The 16,566-nt window shown below is 41.6% G+C and overlaps 1 protein-coding gene across 8 annotated transcripts in view; it reads left to right on the top strand.

The window, feature by feature from the left end:
- Positions 1–16,566, top strand: part of ATP6V1C2 (ATPase H+ transporting V1 subunit C2) — a 72,235-nt gene that overhangs the window by 26,219 nt on the left and 29,450 nt on the right. For 4 of the 8 annotated variants that reach the window (XM_058287879.2, XM_058287873.2, XM_058287875.2 and 1 more), the window contains exons 4-5: positions 13,774–13,859; positions 14,732–14,761. In XM_058287879.2, coding sequence (XP_058143862.1) covers positions 13,774–13,859; positions 14,732–14,761 — 116 coding nt within the window. The remainder of the gene's footprint in view (positions 1–13,773; positions 13,860–14,731; positions 14,762–16,566) is intronic. The other 4 variants (XM_058287880.2, XM_058287876.2, XM_058287878.2 and 1 more) reach the window with 1 other exon arrangement.

Here is a 16,566-nt window from a genome sequence, read left to right as displayed (position 1 = left end):
TCTCTCCTTTTGTCGTCCAGATGTGATGTATCCACCATGACAGTTTCACACAGAATAGTTTCATTGCCCTAAAACGACTCTGGGCTCCCCTTCCTCATCCCCAAGTAACACTCACCCCGCTGAACCCATGGCAACTATTTTTCTTTTTACTGCAGAGTTTTGTCATTTCCAAAATGTCATGTGGTTGGAAATCATACAGCCTATAGCTTTTTTCAGACTGGCTTCTTTCAATCAGCAATGTGCTTTTAAGGTTCCTCCATGTCTTTTTTGTGGCTTGATAGTCCATTTCTTTGTGATGCTTAATAAAACTCCGTTGTATAAGTGTACCACCATTTGCTTTCCATTCACCTATTGAAAGACGTCTTTGTTTCTTTCAGTTGTTGGTAACTGAATAAAGTTGCTATAAACATTCTTGTGCAGGTTTTTTATGGGCTTAAGTTTTCAGTACCTTTGGGTAAATACCTACGAGGGTGACTGCTGGATCATATGGTAAATCTATTGCAAGAAGCTTCCAGACTGTATTTCAAAGTGACAGTACCATTTTGCATTCCTACCAGCAATTGGTGCTCCACATCCTTACCAGCATTTGTTTTTTGCCAGTATTTTGGATTTTAACCGTTTTAATAGGTGTGTGATGTCATCTTATAACTTTAATTTGCAGTTTCTTAGTGACATATCCTGCTGAGCATCTTCTCATGTGCTTAGTTGCCATCAGTGTACCTTCTTTGGTGAGGTGTCTGATCAGATCTTTTACCTGTTCTGCAGTTTGGTGCTTTGTTTTCTTATTGTCGAGTTTATATATTTTGGGTATTAGTCCTTTATCAGCTATGTGTTTTACAAATATTTTCTCCCAGTCTGCAGCTTGTCTTTCATTCTCTTAACAGTGCCTTTTGCAGAACATCCATTTTCAATTTTAATGAAGTCAGACTTATCTTTTTTTTTTTCCACTGGATCATGCTTTTGGGGTTGAAGTTAAAAAGTCACCTCCAAACCCAAGGTCACCTAGCCTTTCTCCTCTGTTACCTTCTAGAAGTTTTATAGGTTTGTGTTTTGCATTTAGGGATATGATCCATTTTGAGTTTGGTGGACTGACTCTATAGAATTTAAACAAATGTGTTCCCTTGCTGCATAATCTTAGGAGACGGCCAGGTTTTCCCTGAAGACTGTGGGACTCCAGGGCATTTTAGCACCATTTCTCTGGGAGCTAAGTTCAGAACCAGGATCTTCCTTGTCCCTTCTTCCAGAAGGGCAGACTCTTCCATTGAGAGCAGATTGGCATTTTGAAGAGAACCAAAAGCTACTCTGCTGGGCAGGCCACAAAGTGGCTGAATCGAGCTGTGTAATATCAATATGGCCAAAGAGAATTCTGTTTTGAGTGACAAGGTAATTTTGCTGAGTGGCTTTGCAGGCTGGTGTGCAGAGGGCACCCTCAAAATATTTGTATCAGGAACAGATTTAGCCCTGTAGTTGAGTGCCTGCTTTCCATGTATGAGGTCCTGGGTTCAATCTCTGGTACCTCCTAAAAAAAAAAAAAGATTTGGATCAAAAATTGCAGGCATAGTTGAGTGAGATCAGTCTTCTATTATGCTTCCAGTTTTGGAGAAGCAAGGCTGAAACCCAAATGGGCCAAAGCCCACCAGAGTACTGAATGAAGCTGGCCAGGAAGTGTCACTGTGTCTTTGTTTGTTTTCTTTTCAAGTCATTTAACTGCTCTCCAGTCACATTTTCCTGATGACTTTGCTGTGGGGCATGTTGATTTCATTGTCCCTTGAGAGGAGGAAGCAGACAAAGGAGCAGGTGGAGGTGCCCAGGACATGAGTCACCCAGGCAGCAGGGAGGGGACAGACTCCCAGGTCTTTGTTAGAAGCTGCTTTTTAAAAAATTAATTAATTAATTTTTCTCCTCTTTCTCCCCGCCCCCCAGTTGTCTATTATCTGTGTCCATTCGCTGCGTGTTCTTTGTCCGCTTCTGTTGTTGTCAGAGGCACGGGAATCTGTGCCTCTTTTTTGTTACGTCATCTTGCTGCGTCAGCTCTCCGTTGTGTGCAGCGGCATTCCTGGGCAGGCTGCACTTTGTTTCGCCCTGGGCGGCTCTCCTTACGGGGTGCACTCCTTGCACGTGGGTCTCCCCTATGCTGGGGGCACCCCTGCGTGGCAGGGCACTCCTTGTGTGGCATGGCACTCCTTGCGTGTCATGGCACTTCTTGCACGCATCAGCACTGCACGTGGGCCAGCTCCACATGGGTCAAGGTGGCCCGGGGTTTGAACCACGGACCTCCCATGTGGTAGACGGACGCCCTATCCACTGGACCAAGTCCGTTTCCCTGTTAGAAGCTTTTGGATCTCACTTATTTGGTTTCCAGGCTTCATGCATGACCCTAGGAGTGAGGCTGGGCTCACTGGGGCTCCTCCAATCTAGAAAGACACGAAGTCCTGTGAGACACTGAGGAATTGGCTAGGAATATTTGGTTACCCAGAAGGCACTTTTGCCACTTTGGGGTACTGAGAGCAGCTGGTGGAGTGAGCAAGACTTGCTTTAGAGGTAGGGCTGCTGGGGAGGGGGTCTTAGTACCAGTGGGCTCTGTTTTTGGCCTCTCTGAGCCTCAGTTTGCTTAGCTCTTTTGTGAAGAATTGAGGTAGAGTTACCTGAAGTGCCTTTCTGTGGACTGTACTCAGTAGATGGAAGCCACTTTGTTCTTGCTTCGAAATCCCATGTGAATGCTTGCTTCAAAATCTCATGCCACTCTCCTATAACCTGTCTGTCCTCTTCTTGCAGGTATCCAGGTAATTTCTGAGAACCAAAACAGCACCATCCTGCTTTTGCCTGAATAATCCAGAAAAGGCAGGGGAGGGAGAAACCCTCTCTTTCATGTTGTGTTGACCTGCTCAGCCACGGGAACCTTACACCTTCTCAAAGAGAAATGGGTGCAGGAGACTGCAGCCCTTCTTCTCACAAAGCATGGGGGTGGAATAGTGGGTGCCATATTTCCCAGCTGAGGTGGAGGGTCTTGATGAAAGCTCACCTCAAACATGTCTGTGGAATCAAGAAACAAGCAAAGCTTTGCTCTATACATTTTGCAGTGGAGAACCCTGTGGGGACACTACGTGAAATACCATGAAGAAGAACCTTCTCTGTGTTTGTACTCCAGGTTAGGTGAATGAAGAGGTCAGCCCTGCCTCTGCATTCTCCTAAACCAATGCAGCCTTCCTGCTGGGGCCAGGAGGCTTGGAGTTAGCCTGCCCCACTGTCCCTATGAAAGAGACCCCTTCCCTTACCCGCCCACACACCCTGGGTGTGCTCTCTTGGGCCCTGCGTGACCTGCAGGTCAGCCTCCTGGCTTGTAATTCCAGGAGAAGAGGTGACAGACAGCGCTTCAGGTGTCCCTTCCTGCTGTGTTCTCAGCACTTGAGCCAGCCTGCACCCAAAGGGCAGGGGGGCCTCTGGGACCCCTTGGAGCCCAGGGTCCAGAAATCAGCAGGACTGTAAGGTGCCATGATAGTGTTTGTAGAAAGAAAGGAAAGAGCACATTCAGAACATGCCTGGCCACAGGCAGGTCTGTGAAGATCCCGTAGGGAGGAGCCCCTCTCTCAACTACCTGCCTCCCCGCCCCCCCCCCCACCTTCCCAGGTGTCCTGGAGCTGCCTCCTCATTTTCTCCAATCCCTCCTGCCCTCACCTCACACCTTCACATCTAGGTAGCACCCCCCCCCCCATCTTACCTGTTTTCTCCCCTCTGGGGCTCCACAGAGGACAGCCCAGGTAACAGCAGTTAATTTGAAAGAAATCTTAGGCCTTGCCTAAGGTAGTGCACACTTGTCTTTTCCATTGGTTTACTTATTCCTTTGTTTACTTGTAATATCATTATTAGCTTTTTATTATGAACACATGCTGGTTATCTTTAGGAAAGATCAAAATTCTACCTTTGTAGTCCCACTCCCCAAAGGACACCACTTCAACAATTTTGTGCTTGTCTTTCCAGACTCTTCTCTGCATATACAAGCATGCATTTTTATGTTTTTGTTTACAAATAGGATCATAGCTATAGATACTGCTCATTACTTGCTTTTTTCCCTTTATTCTATGATGGACAACATCTCATGGCAATACACGAGACCTTCCTCATTCTTTTTTTCAAAGACTTCTTGGTTACCTACTGTATCAGATGGGTCCCCTGCTGATAAACTCTGAAATGGCTTCATAGCTTTTACAATTGGAAGCTTTGCTGCAGAAAGCATCCTTGTTATTTGTAGTTTTGGTCTCTGTGCACATGGGTGCATAGATCAGAAGGACAAATTCCTAGAAGTGGATTCACTGGGTCAAAATAATCTATGTGCTTAAAACACCTGATAGACCTTCTGAAAACACTCTCTAGTAAGTTTGTACCAATTGACACCCTGTACCGGCAGGGCCTCTGTATTCGTTTCATTGAGTACTTGCCAATGCTGTAAATTATGGATCTTTTTAATATGCCCATCTGATAGGTGAAAAATGATATTTCAGAGCAAGTGGGGTTGAGCTTCTTTCCTAATGTTATGGGCTATTTATGGGCTGTTCATTTGACCTTCTGTGAACTTAAAAATTTGCACGTCCCCTTGCCATTCATGCTGCAAAGATTTGAATTTGGTGAAATTCTGGCATACAACACTTGTTGTGAAACGGTCTTAAAATAGATAAACAGGTCTAATCTTTACAATAATAATTGTCAAGTTTTATTGGCTTGTTATTTATTTCTTTTTATATTGTTTGAAAAAGTAATGTATGTTTTAACTAATTCAAACATAACATTGCAGAAATATATAGAAAGTGAAAGTTGCCATTATTGTACCCACAGAGAAAACTAGCTTTCAGCTTGGTGTCTTTTCTTTCCGGATATTTTTTTCCTGGGTATGGATGGACATATAATTTTTTAAAAGTGGAATTATATACTTTATATGCTTAAAGGTTTTAAAAACTTTATTTTGACATAATTTCAAACCTCCAGAAAAGTTGCAAGCATATTAAAAGAATTCCCATATATCCTTTAGTCATTTTCTCTAAATGTAAACATTTATTACATCTGCTTTTCCTCTCTCTATTTTTTTCTGAATTCTTTAACAGTAAGTTGTATACATGGTGTCCCTTTACCCCTAAATACTTCTCTGCACATTTCCTAAAAACTAGAGCTTTTTCCTATAAAACCTTAATGCAATTATGAAAACTAGGAATACAATATTGGAAATCTACAGACTCAGATATCTCCAATTGTCTCAAAAGTTTCTTTTATAGAAAAAGAAAGTCTCAGATGGGTCCCCATTGATAAACATTGAGTTGGCTTTCTATCTTTTGCAATTAATTGTCTTTTCTCTTCAGCCTCATTTATTCTGGACCAGTTATCATGACTTTTCTTGATTTTCAGGACATGGAGTATTTTGAAGAGTGCAGGTCGGTAATTTTGGACAGTGCTCCTTAATTTGAACTTATCTGATGTTTCCTCATGGTTAGGTTCAGGTTATGTACTTCGGGCAGGAATTCCAAAGAAATAATGTTATATTCTTGGTGCATTTTGTCAGGAGACAGGTCTTCTTGATTACTGATGATGTTAACTTTGTTCATTTGATTAAGGTGCTGGTTTTTTTTTCTTTAATGCAGTAAAATTTTCATACTGTGAAATGCACACATTAAGTGAACAGATTGATTTTAAAAGTATATATTTTTTTTATTAGAGAAGTTGTGAGCTTCTAAAACCATCATCCATAATGTGCAGAATTCCCATACATTGCCCTCCCACCAACACCTTGCATTGTTGTGGAACATTTGTTACAAATTATAAAAGAACATATTTTTTCTATATACCCCACTATTATTAACACGATGAATTAGTATTGTACTTTGTTATAGTTCATAGAAAATGCATTCATATTTGTACTGTTAACCACAATCCATCATCTACTACATGGTTATATAGTGTATATATATATATATACTGGCCTTGTACAGTCCTTCCAAAGGCTACACTTAGTGACAGATTGTTGGGTTTTGAAAAATATATACATCAGTGTAACCAATACCCCAACCATGATCTTTACATGTTTTGCATTAAAAATGTGAATTGTATATCTTCCTTACAAATTTTTATCTATTAGTATAGGGAATGCTGCCAGAGTTTAGTTTAGATTGGCAGTGGAGAGCATGGGCTTTGTATTTTATAAACTTGGGATTGATTCCTGCTCTGATTCTTGTTAGTTGTATAGGGTGATGTTTACCTCTCTAAGTCATCTTTAAAATGATGCAAACATTGTCTCAAGAATTGAGTGCCCAACACACCTAAAAGCCCGTACAAATCAGTAAGAAACAGATAAGTCGGTAAAAAAAACAGGCGAAGGTGTGGCCATGCAATTGATGGAAGAAGAAAACTGCCATTTGGAAAGCCATAAGCACCTGAAAATATGTCCAGCTTCAAAGAAGGGCAGGTTTGAACAGAAATGAGTTGCAATTTTTCAGCTATCAAATTGATAGAGATGAAAGGACCCAGAATACTTAATGTGGGTGAGGATTTAGGGAAACAGCATCTCTTAGATATTGTGGGTGAGAGTATAAATTGGGTCAGGATATTTGGAGGGTAATCTGGCCCTATATGTTAAAACTGTAAACGTTCATACTCTTTAGTTCAGTAGTTGCTCTTCTAGCAATTTATTCTATGTATATACCTGTCCAAATAGGCAAAATGTATCTATAAGGATGATCATCACAACATTATTTCTATATATTTTTAAATGAAATTGTATTGAAGTACTTCCTTCATACATGAACATACATAAACAATAATTATATAGTAAAAGCTGTGAATTTACATAACAAACATGTGTAGCATCATACAGGGCTCCCATACATTACCCCACCACCAACACCTTGCATTGTTGTGAAACATTTGTTACAAGCAATGAAAGAGCAACATTATCTTTAATATCAAAGTGGAAACAAGCCAAATGTCTACTAGAAGGGGGCTAATTATGATGCAGCAATGGAATGAAATACTATGCAGTGATAAACTGTAAAGTGAAAAAAAAAAACATTTTAAAATAGCATATAGACTCAGAGAGAGAAACTGTATGAAAAATTTTGTGATTCCATAATGCTACAATTTGTTGATACCTGTAGCTAATGATCATAGGCAAAATCAGCCGTCGTTAAGGGCAATGAGTGTTTTTTTTCCAGCAGTTAAGTTTCATCAGCCCATGTTATTCTGAGATGTTTCTGTGGCTGTGTACCTGCCTGAGGGCACACACTTATTATAGTTAAAGACTTTTGTGAGGCTAGAATCTGGAGCAGCAAAGAGTTGTTAACAAAACGATGAGTTTTACTTTTAGATTGAATTAGCAAGGAAGCATATGTAAGGGTTCCAGGACTCCTGTACCCATTCAGCAAACACTTCCGAGCAGCTGTTGAGAATCCGGCAGGAGTTATTATTACCTTCATGTAAACAAGTACTTTACCTGACGTTTGAGACAACAGCATGCACGCATTGCTATGATAATGATAAAAGTGGAACCACTGACAGCTTTGGAATAGAAGCTGCACCAGACCAGGGACTTTATTTTGTTCATAGTATCCAGAACGGAGTGCTTGGCACATAAAGGTTTAATTTAATATAAAGAGTTCAGTGAATGAATGGATGAATGAAAGAATGAATTTATCTAGTCAGGGTTCCAAAAAACCAGAAAACACACTCAAATTAGGATAGTTATATCCTATATAAATGCTAAAGGAAAAAAAAATAAGAATATGGGATTTTTTTTTGCTGTAACTGAATTTTATACAACACAAAATAATAGTAGCTTTGTTCAATTTTATTGGACTAAAAAAGTCATAACTCAAGTTAATTGTGTTGTATGAAACAATTACAGACTCTTAATGACATAGTTTCCAGTGATCAAATATTTGAATCAAACCATAAGTGAACTAAACCAATGAAATAATTCAGACTGTTTTTGAAGTATATTTCAAGTGTGCTAATCAGTAAAAAATGCACTGATTTTTTTATCTTTTAAGTTTTAAAAATTAATTTATTGAAGTACATCACTCATACATAAACATACATAACCAATAAGTGTATAATAATAGTTGTGAACTTACAAAACAAACATATATAACATACAGGACTCTCATAACTCATCCTACCACCAATAACTTGCATTGTTGTTAAACCTTTTTAACTAAGGATTAAAGAGCATTGTCAAAATATTACTTGTAACCAAAATAATTTTCCCCCAACCAACCCTATTATTATCTTTATATCATTTATATATGAACATACATAAACAAGAAGTGTATAGTAAAAGTTTGAACTTACAAAGAAAACATACATAACATCATACAGGGGTCCCATACATCAACCCTCCACAAACACTTTGCATTGTCGTGAGATGTTTGTTGCGAATTATGAAAGAATATTGTCAAAATCTTACTGCTAATCATAGTCCTTATCTTACATTTGGTGTGTTTTTCCCCCAACCCACCCTATTATTAGTTTTTAAATATATTTTTTATGACATAAGTTGTAAACTTACAAACTGATCATGCACATGTTCAGAATTCCCAAACAATACCCCTCCATCAACAAACCACATTTTGGTGGAATATTTGCTACAGATAAGATAATATCTGATTGTTACCATGTCTGTAGTGTACATTTTGCTCATATTTTCAATGCTGCCCCATTATCAACACAGTACATCTTTGGCATAAATGCAAGAATATTATATTATTACTGCTAACTATAGTGCATAGGTCACTCCAGCTGTTTTTGTTTTTTTTTTCATGCTTCTCCACATTCCCAGCACTCTGCAGTAGTGATGTACATTTGCTCTAGATCACAAAGGACACTCCAGCACCTGTACCATCAACCACAATTCTCATCCACCTCTTGGTTTACTGTGCTATTAGTTCCTAGATTATTCTCTAGGATTCTGTCAATTGGCATTTATAAATGTAGACTACCATTTTCAGCTACATCCCCATTTATAAACTAGCTTTTCCTGTGTGTTACCATCTACTCTATACATTTCCACACTTTTACAGTAGAGCTAATTAAAACTTCTACATATATTAAACATCCATCTCAGTCCTCCTCTTATCTCCTTTAAGAATCCACCACCTACCACCAGGTCTTGAAGATATTTTCCTACAGTTTCTTCTAGAAACTTTATGGGTCTTTTTTTGTTTGTTTGTTTGTTTGTTTTTGATCCATTTTGAGTTAATTTTTGGATAAGGTGTGAGATAGGGGTCCTCTTTCCTTCTTTTGGCTATGGATATCCAGTTCTTTCAGCACCATTTGTTGAATAGACTGTTCTGCCCGAGCTGTGTGGGTTTGGCAGCCTTGTCAAAAATCACTTGACCATACTGTACATGTGAGGGTTTGTTTCTGAACCATCTCTTGGGTTCCATTGGTCTATGTGTCTGTCTTTATGCCAGTACCATGCTGTTTTTACCACTATAACTAGGTAATAAAATTTTAAGTCTAGAGATGAGAGTTTACTTTTCCTTTTTAAGATGTTTCTGGCTATTCAGGACCCTTTACCCTTCCAAATAAATTTGATGATTGTGTTTTCAATTTAAAAAATGCTGGTGGAATTTTTATTGGGATTGCATTGAATCTCTATATCTATTGAGTAGAACCAACATCTTAATGGTATTTAGTCTTCCAATCCATGAGCATGGAATGCTCTTCCGGTTATTTAGGTCTTTTTTGATTTCTTTTAACACTGAATTCAGTTTTCTAAATACAAGCACTTTACATTGTTGGTTAAGTTTATTCCTGATTATTTGAGTTTTATCTGTCAGTTTATTTTCACCCCTCTTTTGACACTTTTAGTTACTTTTATTGATATAATCTTCATTTCTAGACTCTCTTCCAGGCCTTTCTCTCCTGTCTTTTCTTTTCAGGTGCTAGCACACCCTTTAGTATTTTCTGAAAATCTGGTCTCCTGCTTACAAATTCTCTCAGTTTCTGTTTATCTTTGAGTATTTTAATCTCACCCTCATTTTTGAAAGACAGTCTTGCTAAATATAAGATTCTTGGCTGGAAGTTTTTCTCTTGTAGTATCTTAAATATCATATCACTGTCTTCTTGCCTCTGTGGTTTCTCCCCTGCCTGGGGTGGGGATGGAGCTACAGGTGTGGGCTGCAATCTATGCAGTATGGGTCCAGGATAACCACAGGTGCCCTGGTAGACTTCTGATTTTCAGTCTGTGCCAGCCAGAGGTACCTAGTTACCTGGATAGGCTGGTACAGGGCCTGCCAGCCTCCTCTCTGCCAGAGGCAGGGCTGAAACCTAGACTAGGGTTGTAGGCTGATCTGGGTGAAAGAAACTGGTTCCTAACATCACTGTGATTTTCTGTCAGCCCAGCTTCCCCTCATGCTGAGGGCAGAGTCAATATGGCGGCCACCAGCTTCTTTCCAACTTGGGCTGATTCATATCCCAGCTGTTCCCCACGGTTTTATCTTAGCCAGCCCAGTTTGCCAATCAGTAGCTGAAATCAGCAGCCACCTGTCTGCTCCTCCCCCGTTTTTGGGAAATGGAGCTTCCAATTCCAGCCACAGAATCGCTCCTGGGGCAGCTTGTGCTGCCAGAGTAGGATAATCACCAACCTCCGCAGCTTGGCCGGTAATTTCTCGGAGAGACTGGTGCAGGGCCCCGCATCTTCCTCCCTGCTGGAGGTGGCACTGGGGCCTAGGTTAGAGCTGCAATCTGACATGGATGGGAAGAAGCTGGTCCCCACCAGCACTGGGATTTTCAGTCTGTCCCACTTCCCCTTATGCCAGGTGCAGGGTTAAGGTGGCAGCTCCCGGCCTCTTTCTTACTTGGACAGGCTCAAACTTTAGCTGTTCTCAGGATTATACTTTAGCCTGCTGAAGTTACTTATCAGTAGCTGAAGATGGTACCCAACCGTCTCTTCCTCCCCCGTTTTTGAGAAGTGGAGCTTTCAATTCCTGCCATGGAACAGCTCCGGAGGTGGCTTGTGCCTCCAGTGGAGGATGGGCACCGGCCTACGGGGCATTGAGTGCTCTACTTACCAGTCTTCTCTGCAGATGGGCAGTCTCCTTCCACTCCCTCAAGGATGTTGCAGGATGCTCTTCTGGCCTCCTGGAGTTCCCAAACAGGGGCTTCAGCTAGCTCCAGAGAGCTCTGGGTGTTTACAAACTGCCATGGAACAGGAGCTGACTCTAGGAACTCCTTACTCCACTTCCATCGTGCTGGTTGTCTGCACTGAGATTTTTTTGGCGATTTTCTTAGGAGATGGGTGAGATTTAGTTTTATGAAATGTGAATATAATCAAGCATTCTTTTTTTTTCTTTCCCATTTTCTTCATTAACAAGACCCATTATTTAATCTGTGCTCATTTATCTTTCGAAACACTGGGGAAACAATTGAGTTTGTTTTTACGATTAAATAAGATAAACATGCCTGGACAGGATTTTTTGTGAAGTGAAGTTTCCATAATATGTTGAGCTGCTTTTTGTCTATTGTTTTGTTTCTTGAAGTTGAAATAAAGTTGTTCTTTTTTTAAATTAGGGTAATTCAGGAGAGTCTATAAAGGGACAGAAAGAAGGTTGTGTGTGGGCTGTAGGGGAAATTCAAGGAAGTTGGGAACCCAGGGCTGGTGGTAGAGAAGTTGTCCCATGCCCTAGGGAGGAGAGCATGGCTTGGTTATCGGAGCTGGGAGGGAACAGATCTCTCTCCCTTCCTTCCATCTCCTGCAGAACCCACTGGCATTCCTGAGGGCAGAGATCCCGGAATGGGATCTCCAGTGGTACCCCTCCTCAGGCTGAGAAGCCCTCTGTAGCTGTCTGCCACCTCCTTCCAGGAGTGTGGATATTTACATGCACCGCACTAAACTCCACTGGTAACCCTGTGGGGTAATCACCAGTATCCCCATTTTACAGCCCAGGAAACGAGATTGCGACCAGTCAGGTGACTTGCCTCAGGGTGTAATTAGTAAGAGGCAGAACTCCTGTTCTGAGAAATGCCAACACCTTTATGGAAATTGAAACCCAGGTCGGGCCGCAGTGACAGAAAACAGCCTTGTGTCCTGGTAGCCAAGAATGTAGGCTTTGGAGTCCACATACAAACTGGGTGGTTGCGGCAAATGACTTCTCTGAGCCTCAGCTCCCTCATCTGTAAAATGGGCTCATACCACCTTCCAGGAATTTCTGTGAGGGCTAAATGAGACAGTAATTGTAGAATGCTTGACCCTTGGAAGACTCCACTAAAAGTGAGCTGCTATCTAATGAAGACTTCACCTTGCCTAAACAGACAAGTGTTAAGCCTGTTGGAAGTATGCCCAGAAGCTAAGAACGTGTGCTCTGGGGTGAGGGTGTATGGTTGTATGTTATTTTGTTAACATTTTTAGAGGTGTATTCTTCAGTTTTTGACCCGGAGCACACACATATATATACATTTTTTGGAGGTACCAGGGTCAGGGACTGAACCCTGGACATCGTATGTGGGAAGCTGGTGTTCAACCGCTGAGCCACATCCCCCGAGTTGGTTTTTTCATTTGCTTGCTTGTTTGTTTTTTTGTTTTTAGGAGGCCCTGGGGACTGAACCTGGGCCCTCCCATGTGGGAAGCAGGTGCTCAACCCTTGGATCTTATCTGCTCCCATGTATTACTTTGATAGTCAGGAAAACAAGTCGATTCCCTCTGTCCTTTCCTCCTTCTAGTTCCCACGGGACTTGCAGTCTTTGCATCCACCCCAGTCTTCTGCCAACCCTCGTGCGCTGGGCTCCACGCGCTGCGGGACCAGCAGAGCCATTGCTGGTGCCTGCGACGGTGGAAGACTGTGTACCACATTGGGAATTCAGTGGCCTGAGTCCACCCTGCCTGCAAATGCAGACTTCCTCCTCTGGGGAGGAAGGTGGAGAAATGGCCTAAGGCTCAGCTTTGCATCATCAGCTCTTCGGCTCTTTATTCCTCCTTCAGTATGTTTTCTGACTAGGTATCAGCCCCACTAGAGCACTCTGGCATACTTTGCTGCCAGACACTTGGGACCTGTTTGGCTAATTCATTGTAATAGTAACCCTGAAAAATGGATCTCACTTTTGTTTTGAGGCTCAAAGAAATGAAGTAAATTTGGCCCCAGTCATACTTCTGCTAATTGGCAGAGCCAGGTGGGATTTGAAACCTTCTGCCTCCAAATCCTATACTTTCCTTTCCTTTCCCAGACTTTGCGAAGCCTTTGGTATTCTTTCTGGGGACTTAAAACATTCTTATTTTCTAATTATAAAAGCAATAATGGGTTATAATAGAAAATATATAGAGTAGCAAGAGCATTTTTACATTGTTGCAGCCACACTGTAGGTATAATTTTGTGTCTGGGGGTTTTTCCATGTACCATTTATAATCCATGCCTTGTTAAATGGTGTTAGGAGTTCTTTGTAAACTCCATTTTCAATGGCCATTTAATAATTCCTCAGCTGGACTTACCCTCATTTGCTTAAACAATTCCCTATTGTTGGACCTTCCAGTTGTTTCCAATTTTTCCCTGTTAGCAACAGTGCTGCAAAGAACGTCTTTTTATTCAGAAAGTGTTTTCTCTTTGCACTGTTTCCTTAAGATATTTTCCCAGAAGTGGAATTACTGGTTCAAAGGCTATTAACATTTTAAGTCTTTTCATACATTATGCCAAATTATTCCCCCAAAGGGATGCACCAGTTCATTTTCTTGCCAGTAGTGTATGAGAGTGTTCTTACGGTAGTTTGCTACTCTAACCAGCTGTTTTTCTTCTTTAATCAAAGCCTTATAAAAAGAATGGCTCAGAGCGTGGTAGAAGTAATGGAAGACACCAAGGAAAAGGTTCAAGAGAACCTTCTGGCCAATGGAGGTAGGTGAATGAATGGGATCTTACTGAAAGCTTGCTGAGACCATCGGTGGATGTAGCTGTAGCCATGTAGCCACGTAGATGTCATGGGAGGGCACCAGCCTCTGTGCAGGCTCTGAAGTGACATGTCGGACAGAGGCCAGACACTCAGTTTTTAGCTTAGCAGTGTGGCTTTGGTTTAAGACCACCCCATTCACAACTTTATTGTCCTCCTGGGCCATTTCTAAGGCAACTGGCTTTTCTTACCCGGTAGCTGAATTCCGAAATGAAAGTGGGTCCAGCAGGGTCTATGCTAGTAGCATCTTGCTTGGCCTACCCTCCTCTATCGGCCTCCATGCTTCCCTGAATGGAAAATTCCATCCCCCTATCTGATGGGAGGGGCTTCGAGGCAGATTTGTCCTTTTCCCAAAAACAAGACATGAAGAAAGTTTTCACCCGCTGAGGTGACACCTCAAGGAAGGCTTAAATTGCTGTCCAATAAATAGGACAAAAATTCTTTGTGTAACCACATTCACATTTGAAATTGCTCTCCCCTGTGCTTATTTAACACTTTAGATTCTATTAATTATATGTGTACAATTTGCATACACTTGGAAAATGTGCAAGACAAACCCTTGGATGAGACTTTCGTGACTTTAGGTGTTTAAATATTTGTAGAAATAAACTTGGGTGATGATCTGCATATGTATATACTGAAAACGAGCACATATATATTGAACATTTCTTTCATTTGTTACCTAGACGGTCATATTTTTGCCTCCTGAAAACATGAAAAGGTGTTTTTAAATTGACAAGTGGGAATGTTCCTCCCCCTAAATCTTAACTTCACTTTGTGTGTCCATGCAATTTAATAACTCCATCTTATTATATTGCAGGTTTGAAGGAAAATATGAAATGCTTAAAGAGTAGGTTGTGTGCCGTGTGCCGTGCTTGTGGTCAGTGTGATGCTTGCATGCCCCTGGGTAGGCGGATCTCGGTCTGGTTGTAGGGGTACAGTGATCTGCTTACGATGCATTCTCCAATACCCACTTCGCAGGTCGATTGCGGTATCCTTATGACTCAGCCTCTGTTTTGTTCCTTTCCCCTTATTGCTCAGGGCAATACTGCATGCCGGCTGCAGGTTGGGAACTCTAACTCTGCAGAGTTCAGGTGAAGCTCTGCGCCTGCTTGCTTGCCATGTGCCTTTTGCCTTTATCCCATCCTCATGCCCTGCCTGCTCTTGGAGGCTGCAGGTTTTATGGACACTGGCAGCTTAAATGCCAGGACTTGGGAGCTTTGCGTGCCATTTGGGAGGGTCATTCACACCAGGGGACTTCTTTCATGTCTCCTGGGGGCGTCCCTGCGCTCGAGTTGCCTTTCCTGGTTTTAATTGCTAGAAGGAAATGTTTGCTTTGGGTTTCTCCAGCCTTCTAAAACTGGTGGAATTAAAGGCAACAAAATCATTTTAGGTTGAACACAAATCTTTAGAAGTGAAGGTACCAAATGCCTTCACAAATGCAATCTTTATCACACCAAATTTCTGATGCTAATTTAAAAAAAAAACTTACTTTGTTCAGTTGATTAACTGATCTTATCTCCCAGCAGGTAAGCCTTAGGGCCCCAGAATAAAGGACTAACCTAAGTAGAGAGCTACTGTTCCACATAAACACCTGGACTTTAGGGTGTTAGAATTCAGGTTTACATTAAAATAGTGATCAAATGCTCGTGCTTTATTGAAAATGAATGGTAGGGGAGCAGGTTTAGCTCGTTTGTTGAGGACCTGGTTTGCATAGATGAGATCCCTGGTTCAATCCCTGGTACCTCCTAAAAATAAACAAATTAATTAAAAATAAGAATGGTACCTGCAACTAGATGTTATTGTGTGCTGTATCCATCAATTAGTCCAGCTCAGAGAGATGGCTGCCTCTTTTCCCTGGAGGAGGAAATTCAGATTTATTTGGTATACTAGTTTGATATTACTTATGAATCAAAAAAATATATATAGATTATGTTTGTAAACTAGTCGGTTCCTCTGTGCGTGATATCCCTTTGATTGAATTAGATTCAGCTGAGATGTTTGATTAAATTATGTTAAGATTAGGGCTCTGATCCAACCATGTCATTAGAGTGCGACTCAACTTCCAGTCCCAGCTCCCTTGGGAATAAAGCAGACACTCACTTGGAAGTAAACACACAGAGAAGAGCACAGAGGAAGAGAGACAGCTCATTAGATATGGCAGAGGCCCCGGGCCTGATAGTCTACAGCTGACCTTGTGAAGAGACCTGAGCCCAGAAAGAAATGAGCCCTGGGGAAAGAGACAAGTCTTACTCCAGCCTACAGCTGTGATTGGAAGAAGCTGGGACCATGGAGCCTTAAGAGGAAGGAGGAAGGCTGAACCCTCACAGACATCTCCCGCCACCTTGCTCAAACATGTGACCAATGACTTGGGGTAAGAAAGTACCTCTTATGGTACCTTGAGTTGGACTCTTTAAGGCCTTGTAACTGTAGGCTTCTACCCCAAATAAATATCCTTTATAAAAGTCAATAGAATTCTGGTACTTTGCATCAGCACCCCTTTGGCTGACTGGTAACTTGTTACATTATCTCCAGTCCTCCTGGGAGGTGGTTCTCGATGGCTTCCAAGACCAGAGTTTCCAAAGCCTGTTCTGTCAGCCAGCCCTGCACCGGGGTCAGGGACAGGACAGTACCCCCTGTGGACTCCTGCGCCTT

The sequence above is a fragment of the Dasypus novemcinctus genome, chromosome 25 (genome assembly GCF_030445035.2).
Source record: "Dasypus novemcinctus isolate mDasNov1 chromosome 25, mDasNov1.1.hap2, whole genome shotgun sequence".
Taxonomy (NCBI): domain Eukaryota; kingdom Metazoa; phylum Chordata; class Mammalia; order Cingulata; family Dasypodidae; genus Dasypus; species Dasypus novemcinctus.
This window is presented reverse-complemented; position numbering and strand designations above follow the sequence as displayed.